A 16488-nucleotide genomic window follows, 5' to 3' on the forward strand; every position below is an offset into this window, starting at 1 on the left:
CTCCAATGCTGTGTTTGAAGGATTTATCAAGAGAGTTTGGGGTCATCTAGGGATTGCTCAAATTACTAGGATGACTATGGGTCTGATAATGGTTAAGTTTAATGATGAGGCTACTAGAAGCCATGTGATGGAGAATGGTTGTCTTCATTTTGACAGAAAACCTGTGATTGTTCAACTGTGGACAACGGATTTAAACGCAATTCGTTTAATCCGTTTAGTTCCTTTGTTGATTAGATTACATGATCTTGGCCTTCAATATTGGGGAAGCAAATGCCTTAGTGCTTTAGTTAGTACTATAGGCAAGCCGATTATGGTGGATAAATTTACCTGAGAGAGAACTCGAGTTCAGTTTGCTAGGATTTTGGTGGAGGTAGAACTTTCAGATAATCCTCCTAGGATTATTCACTATATGAATGAGCAAGGTCAGCTAGTGGAGCAAGGGGTGGATTATGAATGGCTGCTTGTCAAGTGCAAAAACTGTGAAGGCTATGGTCATACCATATCTGATTGCCGCAAGGAGCAAAGGCCACCAGTGGGTCAGAAAGCTTCTCTACCTAAAATTTCTCAAGAGAATGACAGGGGTAAAGACAAACAAGGGCTGCCATCACCTACTGGAATGGCTCAGAAGCAAACTGCGGATGCTGATGTTGGACAGGGGCAGTCTTCAGGCACTACGGAGATACTGGAGGAAACAACTGATGTTGGGGGGCTGACATCAAGAAATAACTGGCAAACTCCTAAGAAACTAGGGTCTCTAAATAAGCAAGGACAAAGAGGTAGTAATAGTAAGAATGTTTACAAAGATGTGGTCCAAGGGAAGAAGCTGATAAATGGATTTGGGGTGCTTCGGGATCATGCAAAGGGGAGTGAAGGAGGCAGGGGTAATTTGCAATCTTCTAATGGATAATTGTAATATCCTTAGCTGGAATATAAGGGGTTTGAATAGCCCGAAGTAACATTCTACCGTGTTAGACATTTGTAGTAAGAATAAAATAAGGATTGGAGCTATTTTAGAGACTAAAATGAAGGGAATAAGAGTGCAGGAATTAATGATGAATAAATTCAGAAACTGGGACTATTATTCTAGTTCTGTGATAGAGGGAAGAATCTTGATCATATGGAGGAAAGTGTTTGTCAAAGTTAGTGTGATAGAGGAGGATACTTAGTTTGTTCACTGCCTTGTTAGAATGACAGGTCACACACAGTCTTTTAATGTTACTTTTGTTTATGGTCGCAACACTTTGGAGGAGAAGAAGTTCTTATGGCAGGGTTTATCTCAGCTTGTTCGTCCAATACACTCTTGGATGATTTTAGGCGATTTTAATGCTGTGTTCACTGCAAAGGATAGGAATGGGGGAAAGCCAGTTTCTCAGATGGAAATTGTAGACTCTTCTCATTGGATTGCTATGAACCATTTGGAAGATCTTAAGAGTACTGGATCCTTTTTTACGTGGACTAACAATCAAGATGGAATGGCTCAAATTTATTCCAAGATAGACCATGCTTTTATAAATGAGGAATGGTTAGATGGTTTTCCCAATAATTCAGCTGTGTTTAAATGGGAAACTAGTTCAGATCATTGTTCCTGCACCATATCTGTTATGCCAGTAGAGAATTTGGGTGTTAAACCTTTTCGGTTCTACAATTTTTGGACTGAGCATGTTAATTTTAAGCAGCTGGTATTAGACAGTTGGAGGCAACCGATGAAGGGTACAGGTTTGAAAACTATCTTTTTGAAGACGATGAGGCTAAAGCATAAACTAAAGAGTTTCAACGTGGACCATATTGGAGATATAGGGGTTCAGTTTCAAAAAGCTAAGGACCAATTTCAGGATGCTTTGTATCATGCTCAACATCATCCTAGAAACCTTGTATTTCAAGACAATGTGAAGATTGCAGCTGAAAATTTCAGAGTCCAAGAGAAAAGATATCACAGTTTTTTAGCTCAAAGGAGTAAGATAAGTTGGCTGAAACAAGGTGATATGAATACTGCTTTCTTTTTTGCTTGTTTGAAGAAGCGTAAAGAGGATAATAGAATAGCCACTTTCATAAATGAGCAAGGAAGGGTGGTGGATAACTACTCTGAAGTTGTGTTTCGTTTTATGAATCATTTTAAAGGTATAATGGGGAGTCCCAGTTCGGCTTCCAAGGGTTTAAATAGTCAGATTGTAGATATGGGATTAAAACTGTCATTAGACCAGCAACTTCTGTTATTGAAACCGTTCACGCATAAGGAAATTTGAGATGGCATGTTCAGTATTTCTAGCATCAAAACTCCAGGTCCGGATGGTTATGGTTCAGCTTTCTTTAAGGTGATGTGGCAAGACATAGGTGATGAAATTTGTAGAGCTATACTGCAATTTTTTGAGACAGGTTTTATTCCAGAAGAATTACTGAATACCTCTTTGTCTTTGATACCTAAAGTTGACACCCCTAGTCAGGCAGTGGATTTCAGACCTATAGCATGTTGCTCAACATTGTATAAATGTGTTTCAAAGCTACTATGTTCTCGTTTAGCCAAAGTCCTCCCTGTGTTAGTTCATCCTAATCAGGGAGCTTTTATACAAGGTAGATCTATAGTCCACAATGTTCTAATTTGTCAAGATATTATCAAGAATTACAGAAGATCGTCCATATCACCAAGGTGTGCAATTAAAATTGACATAAGCAAAGCTTATGATACAATAGATTGGAGGTTTGTTGAGGAACTCCTAAAGGCTTTATGTTTCCCATCTAGATTTATTGGCTGGATTATGACTTGTCTGTGCAAAACTTCTTATTCATTAATCTTGAATGGAAGGGTCCAGGGCAGGTTTAAAGGTGAGAAGGGTCTTTGGCAAGGGGATCCAATTTCCCCTCTGTTATTTGTCCTAGTTATGGAGTATCTAACCAGAAGCCTCCATTTAGCTGCTCAAAACTCAGCTTTCAGATATCATCCTTTGTGTAAGAATCTTAAACTCATAAGCTTATGTTTTGCTGATGACTTATTGATTTTTTGCAAAGGGACTCTATCGTCAGTCAAAATCGTTAAGAGTGTGGTTGGGGAGTTTAGTTATGTGATAGGGCTTCAAATTAATGAGAGCAAATCTCAGGTTTTCTATGGTGGAGTTTCAGCTGTTGACAGAGTGCAATTATCTGCTGAACTGAAGCTGTCTGAGGGAGTTTTTCCTCTGAAATACCTTGGTGTCCCTATGAGACCTACCAAATGGAAGCATGAAGATTGTGATGTCATTATTCAAAAAATAAAAATGAGATTACACACTTGGGCAAGTAGACACCTGTCATTTGCTGGTAGAATGCAACTGATACATTCAGTTCTTTTTGGTCTGAGGAACTATTGGATAAGCATTTTTATTCTTCCTCAAAGCATAATCAAGGAAATTGAGAGGCTTTGTCGTGGTTTTCTTTGGGGTCTTAATGGAAATCGATGCAAGATTCATATGGCATCTTGGGAAAAAGTTTGTCTGCCTAAGGCTTATGGGGGGCTCGGCTTCAGAAATGGTCAGAGATGGAATCATGCAATTTTGGCTAAGTATATTTGGGCAATCTCTGAAAAGCATGATGTGTTGTGGGTGAAATGGATAAACTCAATTTATCTAAAAGACTCTGATTTCTGGTCCTATAGGTTGCCTCCGGATACCAGCTGGTATTGGAGGAAATTATGCAATCTCAGAGGCAAATTCAGTAAGGAGGATGTTAATGCTGCTGGTTTAAATGGGAAGTTCTGCTCTGCCAAACTTTATATTAATTCCCTGAATCATGTTCAGGTTGGATACTACAAAGCAGTTTGGTGTAGATTATCTTTGCCTAAGCATAGATTTCTGTTATGGCAGGTTATCAATTCTCAGTTGCTCACTTATGATAACATGCTTCGGTTCAGAGTGCCTCTTGACTCTTTAATGTGCCCAGTTTGTGGTGATTATGAAGAGAGCCACTCCCATTTGTTTTTTGCTTGTACTCTGTCAATACAGGTGCTGGAGCAACTCTTTGAGTGGATGGGCATCAGTACTTGGCCTTATGAATTTGATAGATGGAGAGATTGGCTTTCTAGCAGAAACAATGGATTCTTGTCTCATATCTATATCATGATGTTAGCTGCTATAGTGTACAGTTTGGAGGAATCGCAATGGCTGTGTTTTTGATCATTACTCTCGATCTGCTACTAGTTTAGCTTCTGAAGTTAAACTTCTAATGCATCATAGGCTTAACAATATTAGTAAAAAGAAACTTTCTGCCCAGGAAAAAAGTTTATTATCTTAGTTCACAATGTAATTATTATTTGAGCTATTCTGTAGTTTCCTGTAGTGTTTGTTCTTAGCTTGTTGTGTTGTATTGTTGAGGCTTGCTATTTTTAGCCTTCGGTTGCTGTTAGTTGGTTTTTGTCTGTAGCTTTTTGCTTGTTTGATTAATGAAGTTCATCCATTCTTCTTGATCAAAAAACAAAAAAAAATTGACCATATAATTTAAAACAAAGCTTAAAAATTATTCATATTTTTAAGAGAACTAAACTCAAACTCAATCAAGATTTTTATCATTGAAAATGAAAAATATCACCAAATTTTTTTTTTTGAATTTTTTTTTTGAATTTTTTTTTGAATTTTTATGAAAATGAACAATTTAAATTTTTTTTAACAAGATAACAATATAAATATTTTTTTTCAACAAACACAAAAATTAATAACGTTTTTGTTTTTGTTTAACAAACCACACAATAAAACAAAAATTAACACGAAACATAAACAATAAAAACAACACAAAATGATAATAACCATATAAACTTAATACCCTCAAACTTAATTTAAACATTGTCCTCAATGTGTCAACATATAAATATAAATTAAAAGTTACAAGTGGTGAGAGTTTAGAATGGTCTTACCTCATCGTGGTGCAACGTCAAGAGAGTAAAAGACACAACAACCAAAAAGTAAATCACACATAAAACAAACAAAACAAATAAAACACAAGTTATCAAGATCAATAGGAATCAAAGAGCTTGGTAAACAGGGTCCTCAAGGAGGATCTCATCCATTTCATCGATTTTCAATTCTAAAAATAGTTTTAATTTTTGTCCATTAACTTTAAATATATCACCATTTTTAGGATTTTCAATTTCAATAGCTCCATGTGGAAAAACAATACGAACAATGTAAGGACCGGACCACCTTGAGCGTAACTTTCCCGGGAATAAATGCAAACGAGAGTTGTATAAAAGGACTTTCTGACCTGGAGAAAAATCTTTTCTCAAAATATTTTTGTCATGGTAAAATTTCATACGATCCTTATATTTTTTTGAATAGTCGTATGCATCATTCCTAATTTCATCTAGCTCATTCAATTGAAGTTTTCTTTTCTCACCTGCCTTGTCTAAAGAAAAGTTTAACTGCTTAATTGCCCAAAATGCTCTATGTTCTAACTCAACAGGTAAGTGGCACGCCTTCCCATACACAAGTCTGTAGGGGGACATGCCAGTGTGCATTTTGTATGTGGTACGATACGCCCATAATGCATCAATGAGTCTTAAGGACCAATCTTTCCTAGTTGGATTCATAGTTTTTTCTAAAATGTGCTTAACTTCCCTATTAGACACTTCAACTTGACCACTAGTTTGTGGGTGATATGGTGTTGAGACTTTATGTGTAATGCCATATTGTTTCATCAAGTGTTCAAATGACTTATTACAAAAGTGTGTATCGTTATCACTAATGATAACACGTGGTGAACCAAAACGGGAAAATATATTTTCTTTCAAAAATCGAAGCACAATTTTGTGGTCATTAGTGTGGCATGCAATAGCTTCAACCCATTCAGACACATATTCAACTCCAACAAGAATATAAAGGTTACCAAAAGAGTTAGGAAATGGTCCCATAAAATCAATGGCCCAAACATCAAATATGTCAATAATAAGAATAGGATTTAAGGGCATCATGTTTCTTTTAGTTAAAGTTCCTAACTTTTGGCAACGTTCACAAGCTTTACAATAAACATATGTATCATGAAAGATAGTAGGCCAATAGAAACCACATTGTAAAACTTTAGCAGCTGTTTTCTTACCACTAAAATGCCCTCCACATGCATGATCGTGACAAAAAGATATGATTTTAGATTGGTCACAATTTGGAATGCATCTTCTAATTATTTGATCAGGACAATATTTAAACAAGTAAGGATCATCCCAAATAAAAATTTTCACCTCAGAATAAAATTTAGATTTATCATGCTTAGACCAATGAGATGGTATTTCTTTAGTGACCAAATAATTAACAATATCAGCATACCAAGCAAGGAAGAAACATGCATCAATTGTTCATCAGGAAAAGTTTCAGTGATAGGAGTGGAATCATGTATAGTTTCAAAAACTAGTATAGATAAATGATCAGCAACAACATTTTCAGATCCTTTTTTATCTCGTATTTCTAAATTGAATTCTTGTAAAAGTAGGATCCAATGAATCAAACGAGACTTAGCATCTTTTTTTGACAATAGATATTTTAATGCAACATGATCAGAATAGACAATAATTTTAGATCCTAATAGATAAGACCTAAATTTCTCTAATGCAAAAACAACAGCAAGCAATTCTTTTTCGGTTGTGGAATAATTTAATTGAGCATCATTTAAAGTTTTGCTAGCATAGTAAATCATATGAGGTATTTTTTCAAGTCTTTGTCCTAAGACAACACCTATAGCATAATCAGTAGCATCACACATTATTTCAAAAGGTATTTTCCAATCAGGGGGTCGAATAATGGATGCAGTAGTCAACAAATTTTTCAATTTTTCAAAGGCAACATGGCAATTATTATCAAAGACGAAAGCATTTTCTTTTCCAAGTAAATGACATAAAGGCCGAGAAATTTTGCTAAAGTCTTTTATAAATCTTTTATAGAAACCGGCATGGCCTAGAAATGATCTAATTTCTTTCACAGTTTTAGGTGGGGGAAGTTTTGAAATAAGATCAACTTTAGCTTTATCAACTTCTATTCCCTCAGATGAGATTACGTGACCTAAAACAATTCATTTTTTAACCATAAAATGACATTTTTCCCAGTTAAGCACAAGGTTTTTTTCTTTGCAATGAATTAAAACAAGTGAAAGATGGTGCAAACATTCAAGGAAGAACCAAACACAGAAAAATCATCCATAAACACTTCAAGAAATCTTTCAACCATGTCAGAAAAAATTGAAATCATACACCTTTGAAAAGTTGCAGGTGCATTGCATAACCCAAAAGGCATGTGACGATAGGCAAAAGTCCCGAAAGGGCATGTAAATGTAGTATTTTCTTGATCTTCTGGGGCAATGGGGAGTTGGTTATATCCCGAATACCCATCAAGAAAGCAATAATATGCATGGCCAGCTAAACTTTCAAGCATTTGATCAATAATGGGTAATGGAAAATGGTCTTTTCTAGTAAAATTATTCAGCTTTCTATAGTCTATGCACACTCTCCACCCTGTTTGTACTCTAGTAGGGATTAATTCATTTTTCTCATTTTCAACAACTGTGATCCCAGACTTCTTAGGCACAACTTGAACTGGACTAACCCATTGACTATCAGAAATAGGGTAAATGATACCCACGCCTAACAATTTTATGACCTCTTCTCTAACTAATTCTTTCATATTTGGATTTAGCCTTCTTTGACATTCCCGAGAGGTTTTAGCATTCTCTTCTAGATGGATTTTATGCATACATATGGATGGGGTAATTCCTTTAATGTCTCAAATGGTCCAACCTATGGCTTCTTTATGTTTTCTAAGGACATTTAACAATTTATCTTCTTGTTCTTTATCTAAGGTGGATGCTATGATAACAAGTAAGGTTTCAGACTCTCCTAGAAAAGCATATTTTAAATTTTCTAGCAAAGGTTTAAGGTCCAACTTTAGAGACTCAGAAATTGATTGAACATGATCTAAGGGCGAAAAAGGTTCAACTTCGGTTTCATTTAAGGGTATAGACTCTAGCAAAGAATTCACATCATCATTAGAATCGTCAACATGCAAGTTCATACCAAAGTATTTTTCACAAAAGTCAAGTAAGTCATTTCCATCATCTTCACAAATATTATCTATCATGTTAACTTCATGCACTCAACAGATTTAACAACATTAAATACATTCAATTAAATAGTCATATTTCCAAAAGATAATTTCAAAACATCATTACGACAATTTATGATTGCATTAGATGTAGCTAAGAATGGTCTACCTAAAATGATAGGTATTTGAGCATGCATATTTTCCACAGGTTGAGTATCAAGAACAATGAAGTCAACTAGAAAGTAAAATTTATCAACTTTTATCAAAACATCCTCTATAATGCCTCTAGGAATTTTCACAGAACGATCGGCTAATTGAAGAGTTATAGAAGTAGGTTTTAGTTCACCAAGACCAAGTTGCTTATAAACAGAATAAGGCAATAAATTCACACTAGCACCCAAATCAAGTAAAGCCTTGTTAATAAAATGATCACCAATAATGCATGAAATTGTGGGACACGCAAGATCTTTATATTTAACAAGACTCTTATATTGAATAATGGAACTAGCTTGTTCAGTTAAAAACGCCTTTTTAGGAACATTAGTGTTTCTTTTAACAGTACAAAGATCCTTTAAAAATTTAGAGTAGGCAAGAATTTGTTTAATGGCATCTAAGAAAGGGATATTGATACTAACTTGTTTAAAAACTTCTAAGATGTCATTATATTGGCTGCCTTTTTTAATTGGAAGTAATCTTTGTGGGAATGGGGCTTTTAGAATGAAAGGATGGATTGGAGTTTTCTTGTTTGAAGAGTCATTGGCATTAGAACTAGAAGGCAGACTCTTTTCTTTTTCTTTTTCTTTTTCCTTTTCAACTTCAGGTATGTAATCGGGTTTGACAATGTTCTTTCCGGACTTAAGAGTTGAAATTGATTTGACTTCTCCATTATGACTAGACTTTCCTATCTCATATTGACCTTTTGGATTATGGATAGGTTGACTAGGGAATGTTCCTTTTTCTCTATCAACTAAAGCAGTAGCGAGTTATCCTACTTGTGTCTCGAGTTTGGTAATTGATTGAGATTGATTTTGTAGGATTTGTTGAGTGGATTGCATAAATTGTTGTAAAGTATCTTATCTTCTAAGGAAGGTTTCCTTTGTTGAGGATATGGTTGATTTTGTGGGGCATGAGCTTGGTTTTGAGTGTTGTATTGGTGCCCTTGATTCATTTGAGGTTGGTTTTGTCTCCAAGAAAAATTTGGATGGTTTCTCCAATTTGGATTGTAGGTGGATGAAAATGGGCTATCATTTGGTTTCCCGTAAGCATGAAGAGCATTGGCATCCTCAGAAAAGGTTTCTTGGTAGGAAGGACATGATTGGGCATTATGGCAAGGACTAGAACATATAGAACAAACCTCTTTTCTTGATTGAATTGGAGAATTTATGGTTTGGCTTATGGACAAAGCTTCTACTTTTCTCGTTAATTTGTCTAATGATGTTCTTAAATCTAATTCTTCTTTTACTTCATACCTTCCTCCTCTTTTTGGTGAATTAGTTGACCTAGACCTAGGATCAAAATAATTCCGTTGCTGTGAATTGACAGATAAATCTTCAAGGGCGTCCCAAGCCTCTTGTCCTTGAAATTTAAAATTTTTTCTAGTATGCATACATTGAATCATTTGACGATTAGAGGGAGTCAAACCATCATAAAAATATTTTACAAGTCTCCATTTTCAAAACCATGATGAGGACATTTTAATAATAAATCTTTAACTCTTTCCCAACATTCATAAAACTCTTCATCATCCTTTTGAAAAAACTCAGAGATTTCTCTCCTTAGACTATCAGTTTTAGACATAGGAAAAAATTTCAGCAAGAATTTATTATAAAGTTGATCCCATGTAGTTATAGACCCCGTGGGAAGGGAATTTAACCAAGCTTTTGATTTGTCTTTTAATGAAAAAGGGAACAATCTTAGTTTGACCGACTCATCAGAATTTTTTTGAAATTTAAATGTTGAGCAAATTTGTAATGCCCCGAAATCCCTAATGCGGCTTAATGGTTGGATTAGTAGGCCGAGAGGGCCATAATTGATTTATTATGCCATTAAACTATTATATGCATGTTTATGTAAATTATATTATAATATGATGTTAAATGCATGCATGTGGGTCCACATTTCATTACAGGGGTGTTTTGGTAATTTGGCCCGTTGAGGGTGTAATTGTATATCTTTATGCATGTCGTTGATCTATTGTTGAGGCCACATTATAATGTGGATTTGTTCGAGCCATTTGGCATGAGACGATCTTTGAGTGAAAATTAGCAGTTTAGTCATAACGGGATTAAGTTCGGGGCTCGGGGTGAGTCTCGAGGTGATTTTAATGATTAGAGCGTTGCCAGGAATTAAAGGGTAACAGGATATGAATTATTGGTATTTGAGAATATCGAGAGTAGTGGGAATTGGAGGGTGTTAATTATGATTAACGAAATAGGTGGAAAAGGTCTATTTTACCCTTGGGAGTCTTTAGAAACCTTTATTTGACCTAGGGGTATTTTAATCTTTTCATCCCTAGGATTGTTTAAAGCCATTGAAGGCTGTAGAAACTTGAAGAAAACAGAGTATAGAAAATTTCCTCCCGTACCTATTTTCTGTTCCTTTCTCTTTGGATTTTTGAGCCTAACTTGAGGATTCAAGCTTGGGAAGTAAGTATTGAGAGCTTGGGAGTGTGTTCCACCATTTAAGAGCATCATAATCTGAACTTGAGGTAAGATTCTAGCCATTAAATCTCTGGTTTGCTCTATTTTTGTTATGGATTTCAGTTGAGATTTCTAGGTTGGTTGATTGGTTTTGCTTGGAGTTTTTGGCAAGGGTTCTTGGGGTTGTGATGCCTAGGAAATGTGGGGATGGTTTTTGGGTTCATTTTGCACTTAAAATGAGGTTTGGGAGCATTGAATCAAGTTGAAAATGGAGGAGTCAAAGGGGAGAAGTTCAGGGGCAAAACAGGCTGGGTGTAGCGCTATAGCGCCCACAAGGGGGCGCTACAGCGCTACCCAGGGTTGGCTTTGGGCGTTTTTGGTTCTGAGTAGAGCACTGGGGCGCTAGTGAGTAGTGCTGGGGTGCTACTTTGTTCCTTTAGAATCTCATTTTGAGTGTTTTTAAGGGTTTTTGGCTCGGGGTTTCAATCCTTAAGGCCTGGGATCGAATCTACTCACCGTGTGGGTACATTTCGAGGTCCCGAGAGTGGGGTTTAGATCAAGACCCTACTACTGTTGATTTTCATTTATGGAGGTTATAATTGGTTATAATTAGGTAACCGCTAAGGAATCAAAAGGTCGATCATTCTCAAGGGTCGTTCTTTTATTCATTCTCGCTCGAACCAGAGGTAAGAAAATTGCACCCTGTGTATATGACATGCGTGGTTGTTATTGAGGCATGTTGGTTATTAAATGTGGATATTGATTGCATATTAAATACTTAGCAAATCTTTCTTACTAGTGTATGGCACTGACTATTCGAAATCAGCACTGGACGCGTATTACTGACCTGGGAGTCAGGAACGACATAAGCATCATGAATGCAGAGCCGACAAAAGATTAGATCTAATCGATATCAGCGTTGAATGACTCTAGGAGCATTAATGCTAGACCGACCCTAAGGTCGATGAAAATAAGCGCTTGACTAGTCTAAGACTAGTTACTCAGAGCCAGGGCCAAAGGCCTAGGTGACTGTTTGTCACGTTGCTAGGGAGCGGAATCCCATGGTTGGTGACTAGTTCATCAAACACCTATCTTGATAAGCTAGTGAAAGGATCACTTATTTGTAAAGCTCAGGTGACCCTATCGTCACATGGCTGATGGGAACTGAACCCACCTTAGTGAGTTTTACAACTGTCACTCCTCTATTTTGGACTGGAAGTCCTGAATGATTATTACGATCATTGTTGATATTATATTCATGCAATATTGTGTTTTCTTGCTGGGCTTTGGCTCATGGGTGCTATGTGGTGCAGGTAAAGGGAAAGAAATGCTCACCCAGTTTTGAGTGGAGAGCTTAGGTGGTGATGTGTACATATGCGGCCACTTGATCACCACGGCCAAGGAGTTCTCAGAGGAACTAGGGGGTTTACCCTATTTTTGCCGCTTAGGTCGGCAGATTGTAAATTTAAACTGTAATGACCATTTTGAGTTGTAAATAACTTGTAAATGTTTTGATGGGCCCATGAACAGTTTTATGTTTTAAATAAAACATATCATTTCCTTTTGATTGGTTTTCCACCTTAACCTATTAATAACACCTAGAAGCACGTTTTTCACCAAAGAACTCGATTAGCGAGTTAAATTTGCGGTTCAACGTTCAACGTAACGGTCTTGGGGTAACCAGGGAGTTACAAAATTTCTAAGAAATATTTGACATACATGTAAGGATCCTCTCTATCTAACCCATAAAAAGATGACAACAATTGAATGATTACTATTTCAAGCTCAAAATGAGTAACAAAAGTGGTAGGAAGAACGATACATGAAGGAGCATTAGATGAAATAGGCGCAAAATATTCAAGCAAAGTTTTTTCAGGCACAACATTTTCATCAACATGATTAACAATTGGTTCCATGATGCTCAAATTTTTACTATCACTTTCAATTTCAAACAAAGATAAACGTCTTTTTACTAATCGATTTTTAGAGTTATGTTCCCAATGATGCATACAATTTTCACAAAGCAACAAAGATAATCTCAAACAAACAATTTTCTGATGTGGAAGATAAGTTAAAACCGCAACCACAGAGCGTACTTAGGATTTTTAGAGATTTCACAACAATATAATTCTTATGGTTTACTTGTCCCCAGATCTATTTGATTCCACTTACTCGCGCGCTACTAACAACTCCCCGAGGTTAATTAGTACAGGCGGATTGGGAATTTTGTTCAAATTTCCTTTAAGCAAAAATTGTTTATGGTGAAAGGACAAGATTTAGGTTTCTCTCTTTTTTTTTTTCAAGTATTTTTCACAATTACACTAAAATATGATAAAAGACAAAGAAAAAAAAGGTAAAATTAAATAATACTATAAAAATTAGGCAAGAGTAGGGAGGCATAGCATGCCATCAACCATAACAAAAATAAGGTAAAAATTAGGAGGCACAAGTGCCATCAACTAAAACATAAGATAAAAGACTAGGAGGCAAAATTTTCATCAACTAGCTAGGAGGCAAAATTGCCATCAACTAGTAACTTGCAATAAATAAATAAAGATAACAACAAGATAAATAAAGAAAATTACAACAAAGGTCAGGAGACACAAATGCTGTCAACTAACAAAGATATAAAAGAAATAAAATTACAACAAAATTAGGAGGCACAAGTGCCATCAACTATAAAAATTAAAAAGATAGATTAATAGGAGGCACAAGTGCCGTCAACTAAAAAAAACAATAAATATAAATATATAAGTAAGTTTTTTTTATGGGTGGTAGAACCGTCCCAAATTTTCTTTTTATCTTTTTTTTAGTTTTATATAAATATATATTTTTTTTATATTTTTGTATATATAGTTTTTTGTTATTTTTTTTAAGTGTAAAAAAATTAAAATAACTAGTAGAAGAATTTACTAACCTTGAGATAAATTTTGTTTCTTTTCTTGCAACTCCCCGGCAACAGCGCCAAAAACTTGATGGACCCAAAACGGGTATGTTTTAAAAATTTATACTCGCAAGCGCACAGATCGTATATGAAATATAATGTTCGTGTAAGCACGAGATCGAACCCAAAGGAGTTGTCTAAAATAAAAAAGAAAACTATTTTAAACCAAAATTAATAAATTCTAACCTAGCTCCAAAGATTGATGAGATATAATGTCATGAACATAAAATAAAAGATTTAAAATAAAGCTATTTAAGAGAATAAAAGTAAATCAATTATGATTTGAAAATAAATTATAAAAGAAAGATCATTAAGATACTAGAATCCACAAAATGTAAATTCAATAATATTTATAAGTATATTGATTCCCAAGATTTAGTGATAGTTAAAATAAGTTAAACTATCATTTTCCAAATAGATTTATAGTTTTAAGCACACATTATTTCTAAAAAGATAGGATTTTTCTTGACTTTTCAAAAAAGTATAATTTCAAAGTATTTAATGTGAATCAACCTAATGAAACAACAAAAATATCAAATAACATTATTTATAAGGCAAAACATAATATTTTTGTTCTAAGCATTGGATGTGTACAATTTAATGACACATCTTACACAAAGAATATTATGTTTTGCAAAATGAAGAACAAAGTGCATATTATCTAACAATCCAAAATATGGGATATTGAAGATGAAAGACATATATGAAGAAGAAAAATCCATAAACTTTGTTGCATTACAAGGGAAATCAACATACAACATAAATATTATCTAGTTACAAGTTGCTTCATCATGATCTTAATAATCTTATGAAAAAGATTAGAAGCACATAACTAGAATATAAATTACAAAATAAATGAAATACATACTTGAAAATGCTCATGAAAAACCCAAAATGGAAGAGAGAATGGTAGAAAGAAGATGGTAACCCCAAAAATTAAGCACCCCAAAATGGTCTTGAAAATCCTTTTTTATAGCCAAAATGAGATTATTAAAATAATCAATTTAAATTAATTAAATAAATAATAATATGGAAAATAGGGGTAAATTATAAGGTGTAATGATGATTTTGGGGAAAAATGTGTAGAGAAGTTGGGTAAAAATGTAGCATTTTTAGACCAAAGCACAAAGGGACCATTTGCATTTTATGGGCTCAAGAAAAATAACAGCTATGAAGGTGGCTGTTGGAAGTGCTTGACTGGAATAGCTGGGCCGAATTGCGCTAGGCGGATTGGGCTTCTATGTTGGGCCGAAGGGAAGCTGGCTGGGCGTTGGCTTCTTTGGTGGTGCAGCTGGGAAGGCAGTTCGGCTGGAACAGTTGGGCCGAATGGAGTGCAAAAGGCTGGGCGTGTGGCCTGGAAGGTGCTGGAGTGGACAGCTGGCGGGCCTGGGCCGAACTAAAGGGGCAGCTGGGCCATGTGGGGAAAATGCCAACTTCCCTGTTCTTTTCCTTGAAAATGTCATTAATTTTTTATTCATTTTTCTTGCTTTTCAAGAGAAAAAATGCAACAAATTCTCTACAAAAAATAAACATAAATTAAGTTAAAACTAAATATTTTCAACTATAAAATAAATCATGTTAATTCTTTGAAAATATTAATTATAACTTAATTTAAATTTAACATTTAAGTTCCACATTTGCATATTTTTACTCCTAACTTAACAATATTAATTTCAAATAATTAAACTACAACATATTATAATAAAATATCTATAAAAACATAAAAAAATCTAAAAAATTACAATAAGACTAATAAACTAAAAATTACTTAAAAACTTAATAAGGTACTTAAAAACTCAAATACTAAACAACAATTAGTATATCAAATGTGGTAAAATAACTCTATTTTGTAGAGTTATCAGATTGCTCAAAGGATTTGTTCAAAGTGGTGGTCTTGCCCAGGGTTTTGAAGCTTCATCAAAGTTGAAGAACACCATTGTTCTACTTTGGTTTGCATGTTCTTTCTCAATATTTTTTAAGTCTCTATCAATCCAAATTTTGTGTAGATTCTATTTCTTGTGGTGGTGTTATCTCACTCTCCCCCAACGATACTCCCCTAATTTCTGATTCACCACGAGCTGGGAATCACTATAACATTGGATCGCCTTAGTTTTCAGTTCTTTTGCCACCCTTATTCTAGCCAATAGAGCTTCGTACTTTGCCTCATTGTTGGATGCTTCAAACCTGAACCTTAGGGTTGTGTGGAATCGATGCCCCTCAAGTGAGATCAAAATTATCTCAGCTCCAGATCCATTTTTGTTGGATGATCCATCAACGAAGATTTTCCATAACTCTTGCTTGGTTCGCTTATTGGCTCGTCCTGAAAACCTATGCATTCAACCACAAAGTTGGCGAGTTCTTGATGCTTAATCGCTGTGTGTGGCATATACAATATCTCGAACTGGCTGAGTTTGATGGTCCACTAAAGCAAATGTCTCGATGTTTCAGGCTTTTGCAAGATCTACCTTTAAGGTTGATCAGTTAAGACGTGGATGGTGTGGGACTGGAAGTATGACTTGAGTTTTCTTGAGGCCAAGATCAAGTAGAACACAAGTTTTTCTATTGAAGGATATTGGGACGTAGCTCCCAGAAGTCTTTTACTCACGTAGTACATCAGTTTCTGCACCCGATTTTCCTCTCGAACTAATACGGTGCTGACCCCATTTTCCGTCACAGCTAGGTATAAGAGCAAACATTCTCCAGCTGCCAGTTTTGATAGTATGGGGGGTTCATCTAGGTGAGTTTTCAGATCTCGAAATGCCTGTTCGCATTCTTCTGTCTACTCAAACATTTTGTTTCCTCTGAGCAAGTTGTAAAATGGGAGACACTTGTCAGTAGATTTTGAAACAAAGCGATTTAGGAC

The 16488-nt window shown here is 35.2% G+C and overlaps 1 protein-coding gene and 1 non-coding gene across 2 annotated transcripts; both read left to right on the plus strand.

Annotated features, from left to right (window-relative positions):
- The first annotated feature begins 1187 nt into the window (after window positions 1–1187).
- LOC133822879 (uncharacterized) lies at window positions 1188–2243 on the plus strand. Its single transcript, XM_062255343.1, has one exon. The coding sequence runs from the start codon at window positions 1188–1190 to the stop codon at window positions 2241–2243; it is 1056 nt and encodes a 351-aa protein (XP_062111327.1).
- A 7474-nt stretch (window positions 2244–9717) lies between these two features.
- Window positions 9718–9824, plus strand: LOC133813431 (small nucleolar RNA R71). The gene has a single exon (XR_009884443.1). It is a non-coding gene; the product is annotated as a small nucleolar RNA R71 (small nucleolar RNA).
- The last annotated feature ends 6664 nt before the right edge of the window (window positions 9825–16488 follow it).

The sequence above is a fragment of the Humulus lupulus genome, chromosome 1, assembly GCF_963169125.1.
Source record: "Humulus lupulus chromosome 1, drHumLupu1.1, whole genome shotgun sequence".
Classification (NCBI taxonomy): domain Eukaryota; kingdom Viridiplantae; phylum Streptophyta; class Magnoliopsida; order Rosales; family Cannabaceae; genus Humulus; species Humulus lupulus.